Below are 26905 nucleotides of genomic sequence, written 5' to 3' on the forward strand. Positions count from 1 at the left end.
ATTGGCATAGTTGTTGTCAACTTGAAAAATTATTATCGAACACCTGTGTATGTCTGTGTGAATTCTCTTTGCTTTTGGTAGTTGTAAGCGATTATATTCGCCTTTTTCCAGGGAAACGGGAAAAACAATATTTGTTCCTGTCGTAGTTTTTCCATACAATGGAGCTTAGAGCTTGGAGCGTATGTAAATTGATTTGGGGCTAGGTATATTGGCCGCCGGCGAAAGAAAAGTGTTGCCCATGGGGAATTAATTAGTCCAAAGGGGATGCAAAACCACTTGGCAAAGGTGAGTCTGAACCTGAGTCCTCGTTCTTCTCCCAACTTTCCCCCTCGAAAGTGTTTGCGGCAGACACTCTGACGACAAGACAGGAAAACGATGATGATGATGATGATGATGATGATGATGATGATGATGATGATGATCATGGAGCATGGTGAACTGAGGATTGAGGATGGGAAGGAAAGCGAGGAGCAGGGAGCATGGCAAACGAAGTTGTTGACAAAAATTGAATACAATACGAGGGGCAAGCACCTAAGCGAAATGGTCAGACAGGCAATCCAAATCGAACAGCGGCCAGTACAGTGGATCGCAAAACATTAAGAAGAAACTATAAATTATAAAAATTGTACGTATTTTAAAGCTACAAAAAATTGTTGGTTTATCCATTCTGTTGTATACATTTTCTAGCAAACTAAACACTCTAAATATCTGGAGTTCAAATTTTTAACATAAAAAACCATTCGGCACCCAATCACACTTATCAAACACACAACGCATTACATTACAGCCTTGCAACACAAGCATTAAGAATTTAATTTAAAAGATAAAACAATATACAAATATATAAATTCCAATTTTGAAAACATTTAAAACTATACAACACTAACTCACAATAATGATACACACAACGCAACACTTTAAAAAATATACATTACAAAATAAAACAATCTATTTTTTTTTTAAATTGTAATTTGGACTGGCTTGTAGCTCTTTAGTTAGGAGCTGTTCCTGAATATCCCAATAAGAAAGGAATTAAGAATTCAATTCCATGTTTGATTTAATGTTGATGTTTAATTTCTGTAATAAATGTTGTCGAACCGTAATGTTTTGAAAATATATACTGACTTGATTATCAATTTCGAAAGGCCCATTTGCCCACAGTACAATACACATCCCCCTTGAATCCTTCTGCTGCCGATTTTTCGAGACAGCTTGGCTTGGCTTGGCCTTTTGACTTTGCCGTATCGAAAGCCATCGGGCGCGGACTTTGGCGGAATGTTAAATGCTAAAAATGAACAAATAATGACGAATGCCGTCGAATACGTTGTCCAGGAGTCCACATCCTCATCCTCAAACCCATCGCTTTTGCAAAAGCCGCTAGCGATTTTCGCTGGAAAGCAACGCTTGAAGATTTATGCGCGCGCCATTGCGCATCATAAGCTGTCAAAATGCTTTTTCGGCGATTTATTAGCGCAAATTGAGTTTTAAAAGAAGAAGCCGAGCGGTGGAAAAATGCTGCTGCTGCTGTGCTGCTGCTGCTGCTGGACTAGAGGCCCGTCGAGGATTTATAGTTTGGCGACAAGTGTTTGGTTTGCTGCCCATGGGTTCAATACCCATACTGCTGCCAATGCAAAACACACTCACAATCTGTCTGCAACCCATCTTCGGCCGGAATCGCAGCTGCTGCTGCTGGTCATGTATGTAAAAATCTTTTGGCCAAGCAGTTTCGATTGGGACTGCTACTGCTACTGCTACTGCCACTGCTGCCACTTGACTGCCGGCATGTCAACAAATAAATCGTCATGTAAAAATGGCATTTTAAATTGTTTCTGACGTTTGTACAGAGGCTGTCAATGAAATGAAATGCGCACACAGCGAAATCTCCGATATCGTACTTTGCTTACCGAGGTTGCAGTTGCAACTTGCAACTTGCAATTGGCAATTGCAATTTAAGCAGCACTTTCAATATGCATTCAATAGTCCCGATGGCCGGTGACACTGACAATTGCTCTGAGTTCGACATTGCCAGATGTTGTCCGACTGGCCATGATCATAAACTAAATCGAACTGAAAGCCACAATTGCTCATTTCGGCCAGTTGTTGTAGTGGCAGTTGATTAATGATAATGATGCCGATTTCGAGACAAATTTATGGCTAGGAAATCGCTTATGAAAAGATTTTTCAGGCCTTTGAAAAACAACTTAAAGCTTTTAAATGTCATTGAAACTATGGCTCATTGTCAACTTCTTAAAACCATTTTAATTTATTTGTTATACAAAAATAAAGTTTATTGCTTTAACCCTAATTTTATTAGTCCCTAAAAGCTAAGTAAGACACTTGTTTAAAAATGTAATACCTGATAGTTAGTATCTGAAATATTCAGTTTACCTGAAATTTCAACTTTTCTCATATAATTTAGTTCATTCTTAGAAAGTATTCTGAGAAATTGGTGTTTGTCCCACTTGAAACTTTGTTTCTTAAGCTTAAACTTTAATTATTAAAAATAATCACAAATTTAAACAAGTTTAAAATCCCTTCGTTAAGTGCAATTGCCAAATATTGCGCATACGCCACATATGACCCCATTTCATAGTTTTGCCATTTCCCTTTGACTTGTACCCACCAAAACGGGTTTCCTCAAATTCAGCCCACTCATTTATCAAGCTTAAAAGACTTTCATGTAAATGTTTGTGGACCCCCCACAAAGTGAACTCTGATTACTTGCAATTTTTTCGCACAACCAAGAAAGGAGAAAGTCCCACCCTTGGCCATCAAAAAAATAAAAGTCACATAAAATTAATAAGGATGCAAGGAGGCCGCAAGGAGTTGGCAAGGAATTTGGGCCAGGATACCCCAATGTGGGCGGCAGTTGGAACGCATGCTAAATTATAACGATATGAATTATGATATTAATTTCAATGCGGTGGCGTTTATTAATGTGACATGTAATGTGCCTGTTATTACCTTAAGATTATGATTGCTTGCCGGCCTCGGTCTGTGTCATGTGGCCTTCTCACATGTGGCGAACTGGGGTTCCCCGCTGGCTTTTCTGTGGCTTGTGCCTGCCTGCAATGTGTGGCATTTTCATTTAAATGGCTGCCCACAAAGGTAATTGAAATGTGGCCCAGGGCTCGGGCTCAGTCCCTTCCTTTCGGTAGTTTTTGGCCCATTCCCATTCCCATTCCCAATGCCTATTCCCCCCAACTTGTTTGTCTTGGCAACACCTTAAAGAGTTGAGCTGCAGTCAGAAAGACCCAGCAAGCGGTCCGCTACTTGTTTTTTGTACTCACTTTTCTTCATCATCATCGTCGAGCGTCGAGATCGTTTCACTTTTCAGTTTAGCGATGAGCTGAGCTTCTGCTTTTTGTTTGACTTCGCTGTATGTTTTTGTTTTTTGTGGCAATGGAGAGGAGGAAATGTCTCGCCTAAGTGGCCTCATTTTGACATCTTTCTCGACCCGCAAGGGTCTCGAGGTGAGTGATACATGCGGGCCTTGTCTGCAATAAATACTTAATGCCTTCCAAAAATACACACATTAAAAGTCGGACTTCAATGCATTGACATCTTCATCTGCTGCGACATTCGATTTGTTGGCTTCCTTTTGGGCTCCTCCAAGCACGTTTGGATTCCACATCTCTTTTGGCCGGTTTTCATTGCCATTTTTGGTATTTCAATTAAATTTTTTTATGACAACATCAAAACTCTATCATAATTCTAAATGGCCTGACATGAGCTTTTCGTTTCTCTGCGCGTGTGTTTTTTCCCCTGTTGATAGAGATTCTTGGGCAGTTTTTGGCACAGAGGATGGGATGAGGAGTATTAAGAGGTAAGATCCCTAAAAAATAAAATTATTATATTGACAAAACTAGAAAGTATTATTTGTATAGCCAATTTCGCATTGTAATTTTATTTTGACAAGTTTTTTAAAGCATATTATTAAATAGAAAGAATGCTTATTATTAAATGAAGATCGTATTATTAATTCATATTGTTTCTAACTATAAAACTTATGCTATCTTTATATCTATTTAACGATGATAATTGAGCATCTTACATTTTTGAATCTGATTAGGGAAAAAGATTACTGTTGATAAACAAAAAGCTAAAAAATAAAGTTTTACAAATTAAATTGGTATTTAACAGGTACAACTCAAAAAAAAAATGTTTTTTTTATATTTTTAAGGACAAGAATAGTAAATAAAAAAAAATATACCAAGAATAAAGTAGTTTAGCCTAGAAAATATAATTTTTAAGCAAAAGACCTAATTTAGCACATCATTAAATCTACCAAATTGATGATCTCATATATCTATTGAAACTTCTGATTCCGCCCTCCCCCATGGAAGTTTGTTTTTATTGCTACCTTGATGCTTTTTGTCAGTAATTGTAATGGGCTGGACAAAGGCTGCGGCTGCGGCACTTGGGCCCGAAACTCGGAAACAAGCCAACTGAGTGGATGGATCTCTCTCGGTTTTTTGCTCGTTTAATGATGTGTGAGCCTGGAATTTTGCGCGCGGTGTCTGTGAAGTGGTGACTGGGACTCGGGAGTCGGGAGTCGGGACTCGAAACTTGAGACTCTGGACTGGCATACCAATTTATAATTTCTTTTAATAAAGTTGACATTTTGCCAGAGCCGATGATGATGGTTTTTGTGCGTCTGCAACGAGTGGATCATGGATCATGATCATGATCATGGGTATGGGTATGGGTATGGGTATGGGTCCTTGGATGTGGCGATGATTCGAATGTTCGAATGCATGCTTTTGGGTCTTCGCTTTTCAGGTGTTGGATCTTGTCGCGCCTGGCATTTTGGCACTTTCGCAGCTGGGTTTGGGTTTTTGGGAACCCCGCCCCCATCCAACAATTTCCCCCGACCATACATGCTTTACTAGATATCCTGCGGCATATGCGGGAAAAGTCACCCCGCTAAACGGTTTCCAAATGCCTTCCGCTCTCCACACACGTGTCTGCAAATTCCGCAAATATCCGTTATCCGTTTCCTTTTGTCTGAGATTTATTTGTTCCATTCTCGGGCGCGTTATCAGCATGTGCAAATCTTCAAAATTTAAAAATAAAATACATACATCGCAAAAAAAAAAATCACGAAAAGTTCTCCAACCCCCCGAAGGTTGAGCATTAGAAAGTTGTGTTCCATGCAATGCTTTGACCATATTAGCACCCAATTCGCTACTTTCCACCCCACGTAACTTGTGGTGCGCTTTATCTGTTTTTTTTTTTTTTTTATTTCGGAGTGAAAAAGGATGCGATTCGCTTTAAACTAAGGCACTAAGCACTTTTACCGCTGTTTGTCTCGCTGCCCAACTTTGTCAAGCGCACATAACAAAGTGTTATGTGTCTTGTAACTAACACTATGCGGCCCGGACTTTGGAACAAAAAATACCCCCCAAAATAACGCTCCGTTTGGCCTTGCACAGTGGGATTTTAAAATAGAGAGTGATACCAAAATATAACACTATATAAAATAAAAAGGTTGGAAATCATTACGTTTTTAAAATAGAGAGTGATGCCAAAATATAAAAACAATATAAAATAAAAAGGGTTGGAAATCTTAAATTCTAATGACTCCAACCTAATAATGCTTCAAATTTATGTTCTTATTTCACTTCTTAATTTTTAAATTTAATTATAGGTGCTTCAAGATACTTTACTCAATTTCGTAGAAGTGACATTTATGGATATAGTTTTATAAATCACATATAAAGTTACATATTTCTGAAAATTGCTTGCAATATTTTTTGTTGGCATTTTAGTGGTTTGAATCCAGTGTGTCACCGGTTCTGCTGCCCACCATCTCCGTTGAATCCCCGTATCTTTTATCCTCCGTCCCTCGTGGAGTGTGAAAAAAGTACATTTTTCAAATGCTACATTTTGCGTTGCCTGCTTTTCGGGGCGAGTGAAAGTGTGGACACTTTCCGGCTTGGGCAACCCTCTCCCCTTCCGCGCTTTATTTTTATAGTTCGGCCTGGCCTGGCCTGGCCTGGCCTGGCCTGTACTGGCCTGGCTAACCCGAAACCGAAACCGAAACCGAAAAACAACCCAACCCCAAGCCACTTTTTCGGCAGTGCGGTCGTTTTGTTTTCTGGTCCATTTGCAGGGCAAAGTTTTGCATCAAGTTGTAAATTTGGCGATTAGCACCCCTCGTCGGGTTTTTGCAGTTGAAGTCGGAGATGGATATGGTTATGGAGATGGATATGGAGATGGATATGGATATGGAGATGGAGATGGTTTCGAGACCATTTCTAACAGCCGCACACAAAAGCTTCTTGACAAGATGCGCGTCGGCTGATAAGTTGCATGTGAAATTAGCATAGGTTTTGGACCCAGCTCCACACCAGCAACAGCAGCAACAGCAATAGCAACAGCAACAACAATAGCAACAGCAGCAACATCCCGGCACAGCAGCAACATTGAACGGGCGACGATCTTGTCGCTAAGCTTTATGAATAAAACATTTTCGGCGGTGAACGTGGTCAACAGTAGCTGCCAGTGGCACGTCCATTTGGCCAACTCGGGGACTCAGGACTCGGGACTCCAAGTCCAAGTCCGAGTCGCAGTTGCTACAAATGTTTTACAAGCTTTTCAGCGCTTTGCTGTGTGTTGCCATTGTTGCTGGCTGCCCAGTTCCCGGAAACAATTCAGTTTAACAGAGAGACAGCAAAAAGGAGTTGGGCAGTTGGCTAAATGTCTAGATGGCCAGTTGCAGGAGGAGGTGAAGGTGGAGGATGGAAAAGTGCATCGCATATCGGACAATAAATCGTGAATGGTTTCAGCCAAACCGAATGCGAATGCGAATGCGAATGCGAATGCGAATGCCGATGCCTCGATTTCGATTCACTGCGCCACTTGCATTTGCTTTATGATATGAGGCCTGTCGCTGACATTTGGCTTGACTTTATTTATGATAACAGTATTGGCTGCGAAAGGAGTTTTGGGGCAACCACATTCACTCAACAGTTTGTCAGCATTTTGTCTTTCCATCTTGCCATGTTGCCATCTCGGTGACCCAAAGCTGCAGGCGGCTTCAGCTTTTTGAATTTCTTCATAATTTTTCTTGGGCAGGAAATGAGTTTCGAACCATCTCTTTTTTTCATTTTGTTTTTTTTTTTTTTTTTGGTTGTGAATGCCTTTGGGCGTAAATGCGGTGAGGCGTCGCCGTAATCGTGGCAAATTTGATATACTTAATGCCAAGGATGGGCCATATCTGGAATGAGTTGCAAATTGGTTTAACTGTGTCTGAAACTCCTGCCAAAGTGTTATACTTACGTTGCTGCCCGCAAGCAATAAAAATATGTATTTTTATGTGCTTTTTATGATTTCTCTTCTGGGCTAGAACGAACCCGTTAAATGAGCCGCGAAAATAGTTTCCGTGGCCTGGAAATTGCTGGGAAAAAGGTCCCATAATGTGATAAGGTGAGTGAGAATAAATATTATTGCGGATTTACTTCTCAGGCTGAAAATGGCCTTTAAGAGTTGCGGAGAGGTTCAGGTGCGGACAACACGATGGTGATAGATAGATGAGGCGAAAATGTATGACAGGCAGTTAAAGAAGATAAAATATAAAATGTTAATGTTAGCAAAATAAACATAAGTTATTAACTATATTAGCAAACATTTTCAGATTGCTTCCAAAAAGTTTTTGTCAAAAGTAAATGTAGTGAAATTTTTATAAAACAGGTCACTGTGTGGTACCAAAAATATTTTTTTATAAAACTATTAAATTTTTAATAGTGTTTAACTCTCTTTTAAAAAAATATTTTAAACGGGTAATCAATGATATGAAGGTCATTGACAGTAATTTAATATTTTGATTTAAGATTGTCCAATTTTAATTTAAATTTAATTTAACGGATTTAATTTAATCATCATAATAAACCTATTTAGAATATATGTAAAATGTTTATAAATGTCAATTAACGAACTGGATATTTAAAAAAAAGGCTATTCGGAAAGGTAATAAACAAAAATATTCAAAAATAACCTTTTCATATTTTAAATTTTCACCATAATATCATGACCTTGAAGCTGACTTACAAAAAACAATTTAAAATATTAACATTAATAAAAAAATATATATAAAATAATAAAATTGATTTAACTAAAAATTTAATGAAGCAGTTTTAAGCACATAGAACTAATAAAGCAGAAGAATAAACATTAAAACCTATGTCAATACTCTTCAAAATGATATGATAGATAGTCTAGGTAGACACCCTTCCAATCAATGCACCTGTCCTCATCGATGTGCGACCCAAACCCACATAATTTTAATTAAAACTCGCGCACTCAACCATTTAGCAAAGAATGGAAATTAATTTGCAAGCGCAAACAGAGTTAACCGAACCAAAACCCAGGGCCCAAAACCCAGAGCCCAGAACCCAGAACACAGAACCACCGAACCAATAGCAATCGGTAATGGGAATGGCCATGGCAATGGTAAAAGGAATCAATCAGGCGTGGAGCCCATGGCAAATATTTCCCATTTGCAGAAACCGAAGTGCGCTACGTCTGATTAGCCCCGGCAATCGGAATGCAACTTCCGCCTGAAAATGAAAATGTTTATTAAAAAATTTTCACTTTTACATAAATTTTCCGGGCAGCAGCAGCAGCAGTAGCAGCAGCAGCAGTATAAGTAGTAGTAGCAGCAGGTAGCAGCTGGTGCCATCTGCCAACGGGGATGGCCACACCCAGTGTTTTCCAACTGGGAACCGCCCCCATTTTTCCAACTTATATATACGGGGCAGCACTACGGTTGTCCCTTTCGCACAATCCACCCATTGGATGCGCATTTCGAACCGGTTTCTGCCCAATGCCAAAAGGGAGACCATTTTCTGTGGCACGAGCAGCAGAGAGCTGACTTATACTAGCATGTATAAATTTATATAGTACATTTTGTACATGGGGAGATACGTACTCCTCTATATACAGTGGACATGGATCCGGGGGTTGGGTGGTTGGGTGACTCTGCTCCAAGTGCTCCACTTGAATGCAGCTGCTCCTACGCTTTGTCGTTTGTCTAAATGTTTGTGTTGAGCTGCGGGTGAATCGAATGGGGTTGGCTGTGGAATGGTGTTGTGGGTGGATGAATGGGGAATTTTCAAAGGGAGAAAGGGTAGTGGAAAGGAAGGTAACCCTACCCAAATGCAACCTACATCAACTATCAGTTCTAACTACCAGATACATTGATTTCTATACCCTGTATAAGGTCCGTTTGGAGGAAGTGTATTTAGGCGGCTCCTCTGTGAAATACACTGTAAAAAGTAATGTCATTTAAAAAAAAACAATAAGAAGTCAAGCCTCAAATTTTAAATGGGACACAACAGATATTAAATTCCAGTCCGAATATAAAAGTAAAAAATAATTACTTACATTAAAAAAACAATTTTATAAAAAGTGTCAAAATTAACAACATTTATTTTCTTATATTGAAGAAAAATCACTTAAAAATGTGTTTTTGGGCCGTAATGAGCTTTTTCCTATAATTTAGACCATTTGACCACTTTTTGGATCATTATTCCTCAAATATACGTTATTTTTATACTTCTTAGGCCGTTTTGATCATTAGGATTTTTCTTAGTCTATAATTTCCTCCCACCAATATAAAAAAATATTTAATAGTTTGCTTTAAAAATATATATTATTTTTTCTTGCTTTGACATTGTACGAATTGGTTACAATCGATTTGGTTACAATTATTTAAATAATAGTTCATCCTAAGCTAATAAACACTATTTCTTTCAGTTTGCATTGGATTTTGGTCTATTTACACGTAACATTTTAAGTTTCGCCTTTGAGCTGATCAACCAATTGGTTTTCGCATTAAAAAGTTCACAAATTTAAAAGAAAATTTACAAAAATATCAACTCGTCTAGAAATTAGAAAAAACACTTTTGAAATAACACTTAAAATCTACAATGAATCGCCCTGAAACCGTTGATGGTCCGCCCAAGCTTCTACTTCTCCTACTTCTCTGTGAAGCTAGAGGTCACTAGTGACTCCTGCTCCTCTAGGAAGCTAGCGGTCACTAGTGATTCCTCAGTGCCTCGTTAATGACACGCAGAATTTCGATTTGCAGTTCGGTGAAGGCCACCGGTTCCAGCTGAGCATTACGTATCTTCATGGAAACAGCCTTGAAAAACGCACCGATCTCATCATCCTCTCCAGAATTGTGGCCATTGCTGGAGGGAAACTCCATATGGTTGGGTTTATTGGGCGTGATGGGTGCCGAGTGATAGCGCGAGGTGGATGTGGAGCTGGGCGTGGTGGCAGCATTCTGGTATCGAGGCGTAGTGGGCGTCTGTATCTCCAATTTCTGATACTCTCCAGTCGATTGAGGCTGCTGATGCTGTTCTAAGCTAGAGGCTCCTTCGCTGAGCTGCTCCTGTTTGGCCATCGAACTGCCAACGCTGTGCACAGCCATGTAAACGGGTCCCTCGTCGTGATCATAACTCATTACATGCTGGTCTTGCTGCTGATTCGTCTGTTCCGCTGCCGTTGTGGTTTCCATCTCCTCATCATCGTCTTCCTCCTCCTCATCGTCATGATGTGCATCCCCATTGATGTAGTTCTCGATGTCCATGTCATCGTAGGAGGCCACACACAACTCACTGGCCTGTTGCTGGTGTTCCTCCTGCTGTTGCTGCTGCTGCTGCTGCTGCTGTTGTTCAGCCTTGTGTGGTCCAGTCAAATGAGGCAAAGCGGGCATGTTGAGTTGGGAACTCGACGAAGACGACTCCAAGGTGCTCTGCTGCGTGGGCGGCGAGTGGGAGTGGCCCATGTGGTCCTCCAGTTCTCTTACCGAATCATTTTTGGGTAACAGCATGCTGAGTTGCGATTCGGCATCGCTGGAAGGTTAAACAAAAATCATTAAAAAGTCTTCTTAATGATTGAGATCCTAAATAATTCTAGGATAACTATAGCTAATGTTTTTTCATATGTTTTGCATATGGAAAAATGTAATGTACTTTAAATATATATTTAAGAATTTGTATTAAATAATCTAAGTTTTTGTTTTTTTTAACACAAAACCGTTCTTACAGCGTCTTTTGTTGTATGTACTTTTGCAGGAAACTGAGCGAATCATAATGCTTCCAACGCGAAGTGGCGTCGATGTGCATGAGTGTCCTTAATCGCTTGTGCTCGCGAGCATATTGGTCCCTTAAAGCCTTCCACTTGAGTCGACATTGTTTTACTAAAATAGTCAAAGCATAAGTAATCTGAATCATGTTCGCCTATTCACTACCTACCAGACTTCTTAAGCTTTCTGGCGATCTCCTCCCACACCTCCATCTTGAGCTTTGCATTGCGATAGTTCTCATTGCTGTAGTTGTAGATCATGTCCTCCTGCTGGATCAACGTGATCAGTTCCTTTTCAAAGTAGCTCTCCATGTTGAGGAAGGTGTGTATGGGATCGTCGTCCTCCTCTTCGGCATTTGTCGATTGATTGTGCGCAGCCGAAGTGGTGGACACAGTGGAAGTAGCTGTTGCAGCTGAGTTTGACTGATTGGCGGCATTGACGCAGTCCACTAACTCGTTGTATAGAGTGTCCACCACAGTGGTTGTGTTAGCCGTGCCGCACTGCACAATGATTGATGGGGTAGCACCGCCTCCCGCATCCGTCAGGTAGTTCCAATTGCTTTCAGGTTGCGTCTGCAGTTGCTGCTCCTGCTGCTGCAACACTGCCCCAATATGGCTGGCCAAGAAAGTGGCCGCAGGCTTCTTGTCCACCGAACTGGCCGAGCTGAAGGTGCAGTTGTCCAGCAGCGCGGAGGCACTGGCATCTTCAATCTTAATGCTGCCGGAGAGGTTGAGGTTCTGGCTGCTGCTGTTGCTGCTGAATGAGGTGCCCAGGGGCAGAGATATTGGTGTTGCCGTAGGCACTAGGCCATTGGCATTCTGGCCTGATCTTCCTCTGTAACTAGGAAAAGTAAACCGATTAGCTGGAGTTAACAATATAGAGGTTACGGTTATATATCAGACATTAGTAGCCTTTTATAAGCCTGTTCAGAGCATTAATGTTTTTCATTATATCTTCTTAACCTTTACATAATGTAACTTTCTACAGAAAGAAACTGGTTGAAACTCAAATCGAGTTTAGTTTTAGTTTTACATACTAATAACCGGCCTGAACAAATCTTGATTTTACTGACGACATCAGAACTGAGTATTTTGAGCAAAAAATAGATAGAACAGTTAGTTTAAACACTATAATCTTTCTACAAAAAAATTAAATTGTATAATTTATACTTAAATATTAATATATTAACACACTTTTATCTATAGAAAAGTATAACACAAAAATAGTTAAAATAGAGTTTAATCGATATTATTTTTAGATCAGATTCTATAAAAGAATTTACTTTAGTGTGGATATGGATAAAAGTGTATATATAGGACCATAGTAAAGAATTACTTTAGTATGAAAATTAATAAAAATATATATATAGGTCCATAGTAAAGAATTGTACAAGAATTTTTTAGCTCAAGAAGTGGTGTAGTTTAGTATCTTATTTGATGAAATTCCAAAAAGTTAGTGATCAGGAATCCTTGAAAAAGATTATTTCCGAGTTTCAGTGTATTGAGACATGGAAATAAGTCTTTAGGTCACTTAATGGGCTGCTCCACTTACTTCCTTGCCAGCGCATATGGACGCAGGAAATCCAGTTCCTTGAAGTACTTCCACTTGACGGCTTTAGCGCAGGCCTTGGCGCGTTTGAGTTCCCGGCAGTACTGATCCCGCATGGCCTTCCATTTGGACTTGCACTGTACATCTGGAAATGCGTATTGGAAATGATCTTGGAATGGGGAACACCAAGAAGAGGAGCAGCCACTCACCTGACCAGCCCACATTGCTGCCAATCTCCATCCACTTCTCGTCCTTGGTCTTGGTGCTCCGGTAGTTGGGATGCTTGGGATTGTAGAGCGACTGCTCCTGGGAGACCAGCGAGATGAGGATCAGCTCCTTGGGAATGCTGACCACATTCTCGCCCAGACTCGCGTCAATGCTGAGATTCACGAGCTGCTGCTGCGGCTGCTGGTGATCCTGCAGCTGGTTGGCACATGGCAGCGTCTCCATGGCGTTGCCTACTTTGCGTCCATGCTGGCGATGTGTTTATGCGGGCAATTGTTATAAATAAAAGCAGGGAAAACAAAAATGAGGTGACCGAACAGCTGAGTCCGGAGAGTTGTGTAATTAGAGGGACCAGATTCATCTCGGCCATAGAAACACCGTTGTTTGGTTAAACAAAACCCATAACAGCCACCCACCTGGTAACCCTATTCAATTCAGTGTTGTTAAGAATGCATTTACTTAAGTTAAGTTGGCAGCCCCCTTGTACGATTTATTTTGATTTTTGGCGCCCAAAATTTGCCTTTGTATATATTTGTATTTAACGACTAATCCAATTAGTTAATTGCATTACCGCTGAGGAAAAACAGAAAACATCATAACAAGCAGGTGAAACAAATTGTTTAACACTCAGTTTATTGTGCGACGCGGTGCGGTTTAAATCTAGAAATATTCTCCCTGTAAATATTGCGACCGTTCGCTATAATTAATGCTCAATCATGCCGAAAATTGATCCGGAAACACAGAAACTTTACGACGAAATCAATGGCATGATACAGAAGTTTAAGGTGAAGAATTCATTGGGATATACACTACTAATTAACCAAATCAACAATCTAAAAAATGAGACAAATTCTGAAAGATTAAGTTTAAAAATTCTATGCCACCCACTAACCAAATTAATCATTTGACAGAGAAGTTTAAATTTAGACTTCATCCTTATTCTAACACCTTTAAAATAAAGCATCAAATTAAAAAAATCCACAATTAAAAAATTTAAATCTATCAAACTACAAGAGAACTTAATTAAATTAAAAATTTAACCTCAGAAAAACGAATTATCAAAATAAAAAATCAACAATTATAAAAATAAACTTATGACCTTAATGCCTTAATTAAATTAAAAATTAAATCAAATACACAAAAACTATTATGTAAAAATTAATGAAAACAATAATTAAAACATTGGTTTCTTAGTAAAAATATGTAATTTGCATTTAAAATACTATCAAATATTAAATCTAAATTAACTAATAAACTAATCTTAAATTAACAATTTTCTTTATGTGCACAAATTCGAATTAGTCAAAAGTTAAAATAATATCAAAATGTTAACTGAAAAAATGTTTAATGAGTACGCATGTCCTCAGACAAACGTTGAAAGAACCAATAATTTTCTTAATATACGAATATTAAATTAATTTTCATGCATAATTTTCACCTTTAATTTGTAGGATGACCAACAATCGAAAGCGGATTGCACGTTGGCCGACAAATGCGGCGACATGGGCGATGTGCCAAAGATTCGGTTCTCCTCGAAGAAGATCCTCAAGGGGCACATCAACAAGGTGAATTCGGTGCATTTTGCCGGGGACTCGAGGCACTGCGTCACAGGATCCCTGGATGGCAAGCTGATCATCTGGGACACCTGGACCGCCAACAAGGTGCAGATCATCCCGTTGCGATCCGCCTGGGTGATGACGGTGGCCTTCTCGCCGTCGGGCAACTTTGTGGCCTGCGGCGGAATGGACAACCAGTGCACCGTTTACGATGTGAACAACCGAGATGCCTCCGGAGTGGCCAAGATGGTCAAGGAGCTGATGGGCTACGAGGGATTCCTCAGCTCCTGTCGTTTCCTGGACGATGGCCATCTGATCACCGGCTCGGGCGATATGAAAATGTGCGTTATTACATACAAAATCTTTAAAATTTTAAAATTTTAAAATTAATGAGAATTTAAAACAGCTGCCATTGGGATCTAGAAAAGGGCGTCAAAACAATGGATTTCAATGGACATGCTGGTGATATTGCTGGCTTATCGCTGTCTCCCGATATGAAAACTTATATCACCGGCTCTGTGGATAAAACTGCCAAGTTGTGGGACGTGCGTGAACAGGGCCATAAGCAGATGTTCTTTGGCCATGACATGGATGTGTCCTCTGTCTGCGTAAGTTAATATTTACATTTTCTCATAGAATATATATCCTTTTCGTAATACAATACAAAAAGCAGAAGCACTTTGTGCTTCTAAATGAGACAGGACAAACAATTAGAAAGGAAAAAAGTAACAACTTTAACCGTTGAATTTAGATGGCTTAGATATTTTTGATTGTATTTACATTATTTCTTTATTTATAATTTTTTTTTAAATTTCAAGCACTTAAGAATAGAATGTATTATTATATTAGTGTTATTTTGTAATACTTTTTTACAAATGTCTTTAAAGAATTTGTATTTAAATATTTTTTAACAGCTTTCCCTTTTCTACATTTCTTGAGTTTATACTTCTAATTTATATAATTACATAAATTACATAAATTTCTTTCAATTTTTCATCAAGAGCTTAAAAAATCAAAGAAATTAAATTTGAAGAACTGCTTAATTAAAGACAGAATGTCATAATAATAAAATATAATAATAAAACTAAATAATAATTTGGATAATTAAAAGTTTATAGCTTAATGTCGATTTTTGTGTAAAATCCTAAATTAAATCTAAGCGATAAGTATATAAACACTAATTTGTTTTCTAAATCATAGTTAGATTTTAGAACAATCTTAAGAGAATACTTTCCTTATAATCCACCGTATATTAATAACCTTAAATTAACGTTAACCTTAACGTTGCCTTATGTTATTGTATTTTTGTTTAAGCCCATTTGAGTTGATACTATAATATATAATGTAATTTGTTTTAAATGAATTTAAATGCAACATTTCAGTACCATCCCAGTGGCTTTGGGTTCGCCTCCTGCTCGGAGGATCAGACGGCGCGCATGTACGACCTGCGGTCGGACCAGCAAATCGGGCTGTATGAGCCGCCCCAGAAGAACACGGGCTTCACTTCGTGCGGTGGGTTCTGGTTCTCAGTTCGCCTTGACTTTTGAGGGGTTTTAATCTGATTTTCTTTGTGTGCCCATTAGCTCTATCGACCAGCGGGCGCTACCTCATGTGCGGCGGAATCGAGGGCAATATTCACTCGTGGGACACAGTAAAGGAGCGGCACACCGGTGGGTATTTAGTCATGGACAGTGGACAGTGGGCACTGCACTTGGCGGATTCGTTGGAGTGGAATGGGGCTGGGCAGACGACTAATGCTCAGACAGCCACTTGACTTACATCGATTTGTTAACTTTTGTTTCTTTTGTTTCTTTTGTTTCCATTTCTTAGGCTCACTTTCGGGTCACGAGAACCGCGTCACTTGCATCAGCCTGTGCCCCAATGGCATGTGTCTGTCCTCCACCAGTTGGGATCAGCAAGTGCGTCTGTGGCTCTAATCGTCTCTGATCTTGGTTCAAAATGGTCCCAAACTAATGGCATTGTTTATGCGGACGATTTACTTGCAAATACAAAATGGTTAGCTTTCATCATTTATGTCCAAATAACTAAAATAACTTTTCTGATTAGTACTTAACCAAAAGTTGAAGTCCACTTCCGAATTTACAAGATATTTATTAAAAATGTAACGACTTTAAAATTTAGCTTCTTATTATAAATTTGTTTCTTTTGAAAAGTAAAATCAGAAAAGTCCCATTAGTCACAAAAACTATTGTAAAATGGTAAATGTTTTGAAATCCTTAATCAGCTATTATAAAATTTGCATTTGCAAGCAAAGTGTGCGTATAATTTTAATAATTAAATACCTAACTAACTTAAAATGTAGCCTCAAGTAATTAGCAAGTGCAAATTGAATGCGTCATAATAAAATGTATGAAGCAAACTATTTGGATTATTTTCTATAATTCTTTTTAACTCACGAGAAATCCCAAAATGAAAACCACATTAAATTTTAATAATTTTTTTGATATTTTTTATATTTTTCTTATAAAAAATACTTATACAATTACGAAGATATTCTTGCTGCTGCGATTTTTGGCGCTTGGTTTTTGTTTGTTTGTGGAAAAAGTTCTTTGAGCTGGTCAAAGAGGCAGCGAAGTAAATTAAAACAAATCACTTTTAAAATCAACAGAAAAAGTTACAGAAAAATAAAGAAAAATAGGTAAAGATACAGATTCAGAGGTAAAGATAAAGATACAGAGTAAGAGATACAGATACAGATAGAGATAGAGATAGAGAAAGTAGTAGGGAGTCGAATAGAATAGAATAGAATTTACATAAATAATAGCGGAAAGAAACTGGTTGTTTAGGATCACACAAGAAGCAAGATGCAACAAATTGAGTATTTCTGTGGATGGTTTAGCTCGCTCTCACACAGTTTGTTAGGGCTTTCATTGTTTTTGTTTAGTTTATCAGACTCTCGGTGGAACTACTGTGAGTTGTTCTCCTTGGAAAATGGACTGCTCCCCGCTCCCCCGTTCCCCCGTTCCCCTCTAGACAGAGAAGCCGTCGCCGGTGGGATCGAGGATCCAGGGATAGTTGTTGGGGCACTCCATGCAGGTGAACAGGCGCAGGGTCTCGCCGGGCAGCTCCCTGGTGGTCAGCGGACACGCATTGGGCAGCGAGCAGTAGGGCTGACCCTTGACGTCGCACTTCTCCTTCCACTCCTGGAAGTCGCGCAGCGAATTGAGCTCGGTGGGGTTCTGCATCCATTGGATCACCTGCAGATTGGTCACAAAGAACACATCGTTGCGTCCGAGCATCTCCTCGATGAACTTGATCAACTCATCGCGGTACTCCTTCTTGGACTTCAGCCACGAGGCATGGAAATGGAGGCCCAACGGCGCCCTATTGCTGTTGTAGTGGCGATTGAAGTTGTGGCGCAGCAGGCGGGCGAACTGATCGCCACTGGCCACATTGGAGCACGAGTCGACCATGTGGCAACCGGGCAGCGATTCATCGAAGGTGGGGTCATCGCGACGATCCAGCTCGTTCATCACCATCTCCCAAACGGGATGGCTACGCGACGGGCAGTTGTGCGCATTGCCATTGCATTGTGCGGCATCCGGAAGTACAGTGTATACGGCCAAATGGGCACTCGTCCCAGTGAGGCGGTAATGGAGGCATCGTACACAAAGAACTGATCGGCCATCATCTCGAACTGCTTGTTGCCACCAACGCGCAAATAGGGAGCCCGCATGCCGATGATCGAGCCATCGGTGATGTTGGCAAAACGCTCAACAATCAACCGCGAACCGGCCATCTCGGCCAGCCAGTCGTCGTAGCTGCCACCCGTCCAGTAGTTGGGATCATCCTTGTGCGTCAGCGAGAACACGGAGATCTCGTGGCCACGACGATGCAGATCCTGCACCGCCGAGTAGTTGGTGTACTTGTGCGACACGAAGAAGGTGCCCTTGATGGAGCAGCCATTGGGATTCTGGCGCTGGCCATTGAAGATGTCCTCGTACAGATCAATGTTGTCCACATTGACGGCTCCGTTGAACGTGATGGTGATCATCTGGGGCACCTGCTGGGGTTCAATGCCGCCGGGAATGCGGGTTCCGTCCGCCGAACAGAAGCAGTCGGGCAGGGCGCACTGCGTGGGATCGCACTCGGGGGCACGGTTGGGATCCTCGTCGACAGCTGGGGATTGGAAATAACTTGGGGATTAGTCTCTGCCAGGGAGGATTGGTGGGTGGAAATATTTGCAGACTCCTCTTTAAATTCCCTGTGGTTGAAAATGACTTTTTAACTTAGGTTACAAGCTTTACACATTCTCAAATTATCAAATAAATTATGATTTATATTATTCAGCCAAAAAACAAAAGGAAAATAAATGATATATAAAATGTTTAAGGAACTGCCTAGATGGCACAAATATTTAAAAGTAAATAAAACATAAATATTAAACCTTTTTGAAAATTGTGTTATATCAGTGAAGCCCTCAAATAATAAATATTTTATTTTATAAGCCCCTAAAGTTTCTGAAATACTTGATACTACAATTTTATATAAAAAACTTAAACAAAATGTCCGAATGGACAAAAATGTAAAAAATACTACGTAAGTCTTAGTGCTTTTTTGAAAAATTTAAGGTCTTTTGTTTTATGGGTTAATGTATGCCTAGTAGATCTTGTATCTTAGAAAAACTCAGAGGTTCTTAAAAAAAAGACCTACATGTGCTAACATAAAACATTTAAAAGTTTGGAAACCGGAATATGGTGTATCCCTTTTCGTGAAATATAATAATAAGTCTTATTCAACATTTAATGATGTTAATTAAATTAAATTTAGTTAAGTCAAGCCATGTTTAAAGAAGCTCAAATGTTTACTTGACCTTTATAAATCTTACGCTGAAATGTAGGCTACATTTTTTTAACTGAGGAGCTATCTTATACAGTTTACCTTCATGTTGAGCTAAGAACCACACTTGTTGTGCATGGAATTTAAGGGAATTTTAAAGAGGAACCTCTAGACAAGATATACTTACAGCAGGCGTTCTCATCGGACTCGTCCTTGCAGTCGGACTTGCCGTTGCAGAAGAGTTCCTTGTCCAGGCACTCGCCATCGCCGCAGGACAGCTTGCCCGAGGGGCAGATGGGCTCGTCCGTCTTCAGGATGGGCTTGGCCTTGCGGGGCTCTGTGGAAATTCGGGGAAATTAAAATTAGCATGGGACTCTTTGGCCTTACTCCAAAGCCAAGGTGTTAGTGACAACAAATGTCTAAATTTCGAAATGAGAAGTATTTACATGAGTGTGATGGAGTTAGCACAGGTGGTGTTAGTTTCGAGCTGGTGGATTAGGATATTTAGTTTCACTTTTTTCTTTTTATATTTTTTTTTGATCTACCAAAGTTCCGGAAGTCTAACATTGCTGACTATACTACTGTATGTACAGGTGTTGGTATTTGTTGGTTGGTTTTTTTTTGTTGTTTGTAAATTTAAATTGAAATTTTGATTTGTTTTGGCTTGTCTGGGCTAGTTGTTGGTCGTCACACTTACTCTCTTTCTCGTCGCAATTGGTCACCTTGGCCTTCCAGTCGCAGGTCTGCTTGATCACATCGAAGGCCAGACCCGAAGGACACTGAATTTCTTTCAAACCCGACTTGGTACATCTACAAAATAAAGTTCAAATTCTAATTTCGTTTTTTTTTTTTTTTTTTTTGGGCGTTGCTAGCTAAGAGAACTTTGGCACCGATTCGGTTTTGCGGTTTTTGCGGTATTTGTCGGTTTTAAGGGGTTTTTGAGGGTTTCCTTTCCGGGTTTTGATATATGCAATGACTCGATCGATTCGGGGATTCCCCCGGTTTTAGTGACACACACAGAGAGAGATATAGACACACACACACAGAATTGGTAGGTGAGATACAGATAGACAGACATATAGCGATAGAGAAGAGGGGGTGGGTGGATAGTTGGCGGAGAAGGGGGAGAAGGGGGCTCTCGGGAAGTATATCGAGCCCTAGATTCATCCGCAGCTAAAATGCGGATGATTGAACTGGGTGGCGGCACTTACTCTCGAGCACATCGCAAGACTTCACATTCGACTTCCAATCGCAAAGCTGGCGCAATACATCGAATGCCAGGCCGCCGGCGCAGCGAATCGGCGCCAAACGCCATGTGCCATCTTCGCCGGCACTGTCGCACCTTTCGATACCGATACAAGAAGGTGCAAGAAATACGTTTGTAGGTGCTTTGCTTTTTTTTTTTCGTTTTTATCTGGGCATCATCAGCCATCGAAGCTGGTCGATCGGACAATCTTGGCTAGCCTATAGTTCCGGCTTACCTGTACACCTCGCGACAATCGCCGTCGGTCTCCAGGCGGAAGTACTCATCTGCAGGACGATCGGCGCACACCTCCTCAACATCAACTCCTTCCAGTTTGTCCTGGCCATGTGCTATAATATTAACAACAAAAAAATAGAGTTAAAAATGGCATTAAAAGGGGTGAGAATTAAGTTATATAACTGCGTAAAAAGAAATTTTTTGGTTTAAACTTAAATATATACCAAAACATATTTAGTATTTTTTGAGTTTGTCGAAAATACCCTGTTGTTAGCGGAAATGACGCAATCTCAGGAATGATATTTTTCCGGACGGTATATACTTTAATCGGATATTTCATTTATATCACATTTCGATCGGAAAAGAATGCTTTATAGTGTTTATAAATCCTCTTTTTTTCCATCTTAATTTATTTGCATAACATTGAATGCAAATCTTCTGTATATATTCTAAGCCGAGTTCATTGTAGGGCATTGTATTTAGTCTTTAAAAATCAATTTAATTTCATATCTTTCCAAAAAGGTAAGGACTTTTAGAAAATAATGCAGTATACACTTTATTTATTTTAAATCTTTATCAAATTTTATAGTCACGTTTTCTTTGGTATCTTCGTGATGGGTCCAGATCTCCGGAAGGCACAAATGAATTTTTTACATATAAAGCATCTGGTTGAATAAAAATGTTTTTCATATTATGATGCCATACAAATATTTGATGTTTTCGTGACGAACATTGGTTAGTTGTTTATTAACATAATTTTTTTTCAAACATAAAAAACGACGAGAGATAATTTTGTTTTTAAAAATGTGTGAGCTTTGAGAACATTTTTAAAAGTTTAGATTGAAATTTTTCTTATTGGGTGCCATTAATCTCCGGCACTTCTATGAAGTAATCGTTGGTCTGGACCATTATAATTGGGCGCACCTCTTGGGTTAACTGTTAACTTACTGCCAACACGAACGACTTTCAACCGGTTTCTTGGCCGTTTTGTGTGGAAATACGAGTACAACTTCTAGCCGACCAAAACAACTCTCATTTTTGTTCATAATCATTTTGTCATTTTCATCTCGTCTGGTCTCGTCTCGTTTGGTTGAAAACGAAAGGGCAAACGAAAGCGATGGTATCCCATTTATAGACACAGATCCACATTCGTGCGGGTACCGCTTTTCTGGCCACTGGGGAATGCCGATGGAACTGGTGGATCGGATCGTTTCGGATCGTATCGGATCGTATTAAATCCGATCTTATAATATCGGTTTGTCATGTAAGGTGTCTGGCCAAACGGGTTTGTGCATTGGCTAACCGTTGTTTTTGGTTATTGGAAACCCGTTTTCGGTTTAACATTAAAATGATATTGCATAAACAACGTTGGCGGGTTCAAAAAAAAAAAAAAAAAATACGAAAAAAATATTTAAACGGAACCGATGGCAGGCGGCTGGTTTTTTGTTCGTTTTCCTATGCTAATTTCGTTTTATGGCCAACTCCGGTTTCGTCCTCATGCCACAGTTTTGTATCTCTTGTTCCGCCATCTCTTACATCATTTCGAGCGAAGGATAAGTATGATCGATTGCATGCCGCTAATGGCTTGGATCAACTGTGATTTTTTCAAGTTTATTTGCCTTGAAGTCGAGCGTTTTGTATTTATATTTTTTCTTTGGCAACCTTGCGAAAAGTGGCAAAAGTTTCCACCGCCAAAGGTCAACTGCTTAACTCTAAGTACTAGGTACTAGTTGGAACTAATGGAAGTACTTACCAACTGCCAGGCAGAGGCATAAAACGCTCAAAATTGGCCACCAACGCGCCATGATTGATTCCAGAGCTCTCTGCGGGGGCGGAATTTGTGGAAAAAGTTAGCAAAACACACAAATCACATGCGAAACTTTAATATACATATATATTATTGTAATATTTTATAAACTCTACTAACATTTGCCCAGACTCTGAGTGGGAATGCTTGGTTCGAAGTGGAAGTGGAGTGAACGGAGGCACTCTTCCAATACACAGCCACGCTTACACTAGGTGTTGGCCACCTGCAACGAGTTCTATTTATTAAGCCGTGGTGTCTTGGCCAGGCTTTGGTGCCGTGGTGGATTTCTTTTCACCACACCATGCTGCGCCGGCGCAAGAGCTTTTGCCGAAAGGGGTACAGAGTAACCGCCTTCGGGTCTTGTGGATCGTATTTTTTTTTTGAAAATGCCAAGGTACGCAGGCGTCGCTCGTCTTTCTTCGATGTGTGAAGAAAGGCTAATTAGCATTTATAGGCGCAGGTGGGAGCGGGATTCGTCTGTATTTTACGACCAACAGTGCGGGGGTTTTGATTTTGACTTTTGTTTTTTCCTTTTTTCTTTTTTCTTTATTGTTTTTTGTTTTTTGTTTTTTTTTTTTTTGTCAAATCAAACGAACTGCACCTCGATGGGCTTGTTTACTCAGCTAGTTAGTCATCCGTCATAGACATAAATCAAATGCGACTGGCCCATCAATCTTTTTCTGCCACTGACCCTGAATTTTCGAGTCTTTTGTTTTTTGAACATCTGCGGCTTGGCTCTATCTTTATATTCTATCAAAACTATTATACAAAATCTCGATTTCGTAACTGTTTTTTTTTTTTCTTTATCTTTCGTTTTGTTGTTTTCTAAACTATTTTCTTCTGCACGTTTATTGTCAAGTTGATTTTTATTTTCACCCAAACGCCAGAAGAATACCAATTGGGACACCTGATGCATATAAAAAAGGGGTTCGGTTCCCGATTTGTATGCCAATCGCAGCTGTCGCATAAAATTCTTGTTAACGTGGCTAAGACACTAAAAGGTTATTAAACCTCCGCCGACGACGACGACTCGAGTGTTCCAGCAAAAGAGAGTCTTATTTCGAGTGCCGCTGACTCACAGCGACTTAATTTGGCTGCACTCCCTGGCCAAAGATCATAAGTTTAAAAATTAATGATGCCGCGCCGTTAACTGTTTTGTTAGCCCCTTCTTTATTTATTTTTCTTATTTTTTGTCATTTTTTGCACATCCCAATGGCCGGGCTGTTATGTAAAGCAGATGGAGGAGATGCAGGCGCAGCAACAACAAGTCGGTTTAAGGGCCACATACCAGCCAACCTACCAACTGTCTGCTTGCTGCCTGTTATTCAATAAGCCATCCAAAGTGACTACCAAAACCCGTAAGTGTGAGCGCAAAAAACAAAAAAATAAAACAGCAACAAAACGGAGCATGTTTGCGGATATGAAATTGTTGGGGACACTTTTGTGTAAATGGTGGGCATACACAAATGCTTAAGCACTCTGTAACAGAACAAGACGGTCAACAGGAAATGCCAATGTTTGCTTTAAAAATAAGGCATCGAAAAGTTCATCTCAAACATTGTTTTTATCTTAAGCATAATAATATTGGAATAAAAAGAAAATAACAAAAAAAATAAATTATACCGGGAATTCAAGAAGAGTTTTTGAATTTCATATTTTTTATTTGTTGAATATCAACTTTTACTTTTTAATTTCTGGTTAGTAAAAAAAATTGAAAAAACCGAAAATGTTTATTAAATATCTAATATTTATTTTCCTTACTATATAAAGTGGATATTTACAAACAATTTTACTTAAAAGATGGGTTTTCTAACATTCTATTTCAAAAGTTAAAGTTTAAAGTATTCTGGAATATTCAACCATTCTAAATCTGCTTACCACTTGGTAAGTTAAACACTTGTTATAAATTGTTATAAATTATAAATAATATATGAATTATTATTATCATTATTAGTAATATCTTTGTATTTATTCCTTGATTGATCTAAAGAGTCTCTAAATTTTGAAACACAAATGTCATTAAAGAGCATAGAGTAGCAGTTTTCGCTCTTATTTATTAATAGTTTTTATCAAACTTAAATTTCCTTTTCTGATTTTTTCACATTTCCCATTTATAAGATTCTACAAATTTTAAAAAGTTTTTATATGACATTGATTATCATAGCTGGCCGTCAAGTGTTTTCCTTACCACTTTTGCTTTTATTGCCAGACTGTTTCACTCAACCACAGATAACTTGGGCGACAGAATGTCCGACGGACAACTAGCATAAAAAAATGCCCCAGAGCAGTGTCAATTAAGTTTTATTCGTGTCCGATCTAGAAGGAATCGACGTGGTGGCGTGTTAATGCAATTTATTCGAGTATTTCCAGTATACTGTCTATACAGCACATTGTGTAGTTATTTCCTGAACTTGAAAACGAGTTCTCTGTCGTGTCGCAAAAGAGAACATAAGTCAAATGAGAATGCAGAAAGGCCAACATGGCGTATGAGTGATTTAATTTGTATTTTTTTTATAGCAGCGGGTGTGCAGCGAGCGGCCTTTGTGCAGTGGAAAATTCTCGGAATCGCAACAGATCACAATTATATTTTAATTGCTGCGATTGGCCAATTGTGGAGTTAAACTGGAGTGGAGTGCCCAGCGGTGAAGGCTGCCAATTGGCACGAAGATGCGATGCTGCAAAAAGCTGTTCACCTTCTTCTGTGCGAAATGCCGATTGCAGCAATTTCTTAGTTACAATTAATTTCAGCGCTACGTTGGTGATATAATCCCTCAACCGCATCTCACCTGAAAGCCACCAAAAACCAAAAACCAAAAACAAAAAACACTGATTATTATTATTACTTCTTGTCTTCTTCTTGCCGTTTAATCAACTGTTAAAACTGGTTTTTCAATTAGAGTGAAAATGTTGATGATATGATGGCACCCCAAAGCGATGAGCAGATGAAGAGTGAAAATCGTTTTATTTTATCATCATCTTTTTTTTCTTGGTTTTTTTTTTGTTTTTTCTTTTTTTTGTTCCATGGTTTTTACGGATTTACATAATTTAGTTGCCCTCGATTTTAGGTTGTAGTTGTAGCCGCCGCTGCGATTGTTATTGCCTTTGATTTGATTTAAATTTGTAAGCGTTTTAAACTTTTTTTTCGCAGCTGTATTTATTTTTTTTTTTTTTTGTGACGCTGAAAAGGTCATCGATACAAGTTTACAGAGTGAGTGACACACTTTTGATTTGAAAAGAGCCAAATGGCACAAGTTAAGCCAAATCAGCAACGCCCATGGGCTTTTCCATAGTCCTTCGACCAAAAAACGCGAATTATTTTGCATGCGAAATGAAAAGTCAATCTTTTTGGCAAAGTCATCTGTTTGGGCTCGTGATATGCAAATGTGGGTATACTTTTTTAATTATTTTAGAATTCAAACTTATAAGATGTTGGCAAAGACTCCTCTCTATTTTATTACGATTAAGTGCAAAGGCTATTTCATTAAAAATTCCATGGATCAAAACAAGGGAATAGTAATAAAACTCTATTTTCATTTTATTTAAACGAATAAAGTTTTTGTATAATTTTTGGACTCAAGGCTTCAAGGCTTTTTCTTTAATTCGACCCAATAAAAATTAACCAAGCAAAGATGTTCTTGAATCGCAGAATATTGTAAGCCTATAAACTTAGTGATTGATCGTGATTTAGGGGGGAAAAGAGAAATTGCTTTTTGAAGAAAACAAAAAAAAAAAACGATGCAAAGCGGAATTGTTAATGAAGGAAATGGTGGCCAAGACAATAAACCGGAGTTGAAGTGGAAGATGAGCCTGTAAACTGTAAAAGAAATGCATAACCATAAAAGATACCAAAACACGAGCTGCTGAGTTGCATAACTCCGCTCCACCCTTGTCCCCCCTCTCACCTTGCCCCCCCTTGGGATCCACCTTTCTGGTGGCTATATCTTCAGGTCCGATCCGATCCGATCCGATCCAAGACAATCCGTCGGGGAAGCGTTTAATTTATGGCAAGCCGAGAGCATCGAAGGCCTGCAGCAAATAACGGACTTTCTTTTTAGTTTGTCTTCACTATATATACTATACTCTTGTATTGAAAGCAATCGGTGCGAGTGTGTTTTGCCTTTGACTTTCAATTTCCATTTCCATTTCCATTTCCATTTGAAAACTCATCAGCTGCGATCTGTTAGTTTTTTCTATTTTTTATTGCTTACAGCTTGCCATCTTCATTATTATGCAATTATTGTTTGTATCGCCGACATCGGTGTCTTGAACTTTTCACAAATGGCCTGTCAAAAATTGCGATGTCTTTGGCTGATCAACAGCAACAGCGACAGCTGCAGTGAAACCAACCACTTATCACACACCTGGAAGCTGATGGTATTGACGTTATTCGAATT

The 26905-nt window shown here is 39.3% G+C and overlaps 3 protein-coding genes across 3 annotated transcripts; 1 reads left to right on the forward strand and 2 right to left on the reverse strand.

Moving 5' to 3' along the window:
* Positions 1 to 9670: 9670 nt before the first annotated feature.
* On the reverse strand, positions 9671 to 13224 carry LOC128257559 (epidermal growth factor receptor substrate 15 homolog). The gene is made up of 5 exons (XM_052988619.1): positions 12853 to 13224; positions 12647 to 12788; positions 11265 to 11935; positions 11056 to 11209; positions 9671 to 10862 (listed from the first exon to the last, which is right to left on the reverse strand). The coding sequence occupies exons 1-5, from the start codon at positions 13091 to 13093 to the stop codon at positions 10043 to 10045; spliced, it is 2028 nt and encodes a 675-aa protein (XP_052844579.1). The 5' UTR covers positions 13094 to 13224; the 3' UTR covers positions 9671 to 10042.
* Positions 13225 to 13493: 269 nt separating this feature from the next.
* LOC128257203 (guanine nucleotide-binding protein subunit beta-2) lies at positions 13494 to 16807 on the forward strand. Its single transcript, XM_052988088.1, has 6 exons — positions 13494 to 13653; positions 14320 to 14765; positions 14831 to 15032; positions 15807 to 15936; positions 16008 to 16094; positions 16255 to 16807. Exons 1-6 carry the CDS (start codon positions 13585 to 13587, stop codon positions 16359 to 16361), a joined length of 1041 nt encoding a protein of 346 aa, XP_052844048.1. The 5' UTR covers positions 13494 to 13584; the 3' UTR covers positions 16362 to 16807.
* A 64-nt stretch (positions 16808 to 16871) lies between these two features.
* LOC128257378 (chitin deacetylase 1) lies at positions 16872 to 22788 on the reverse strand. Its single transcript, XM_052988371.1, is given in 7 exon segments — positions 16872 to 17977; positions 17980 to 18564; positions 19412 to 19561; positions 19922 to 20034; positions 20706 to 20817; positions 22458 to 22527; positions 22632 to 22788. Coding segments are annotated over 6 exon segments (1575 nt in total). The 5' UTR covers positions 22510 to 22527; positions 22632 to 22788; the 3' UTR covers positions 16872 to 17414.
* Positions 22789 to 26905: the final 4117 nt, after the last annotated feature.

The sequence above is a fragment of the Drosophila gunungcola genome, assembly GCF_025200985.1.
Source record: "Drosophila gunungcola strain Sukarami chromosome 3L unlocalized genomic scaffold, Dgunungcola_SK_2 000002F, whole genome shotgun sequence".
NCBI lineage: Eukaryota > Metazoa > Arthropoda > Insecta > Diptera > Drosophilidae > Drosophila > Drosophila gunungcola.

Excerpts from the sequence above, each read along its gene's own strand:
- LOC128257203 (XM_052988088.1), top strand. The coding sequence starts at position 13,585 with ATGCCGAAAATTGATCCGGAAACACAGAAACTTTACGACGAAATCAAT. Across the intron at positions 14,766-14,830 it reads GGCTCGGGCGATATGAAAAT|CTGCCATTGGGATCTAGAAA; the intron begins GTGCGTTATTAC and ends AATTTAAAACAG. Across the intron at positions 15,937-16,007 it reads CACGGGCTTCACTTCGTGCG|CTCTATCGACCAGCGGGCGC; the intron begins GTGGGTTCTGGT and ends TGTGCCCATTAG.
- LOC128257559 (XM_052988619.1), bottom strand. The coding sequence starts at position 13,093 with ATGGAGACGCTGCCATGTGCCAACCAGCTGCAGGATCACCAGCAGCCG. Across the intron at positions 12,789-12,852 it reads CAGCAATGTGGGCTGGTCAG|ATGTACAGTGCAAGTCCAAA; the intron begins GTGAGTGGCTGC and ends ACGCATTTCCAG. Across the intron at positions 11,936-12,646 it reads CCATATGCGCTGGCAAGGAA|TTACAGAGGAAGATCAGGCC; the intron begins GTAAGTGGAGCA and ends TACTTTTCCTAG.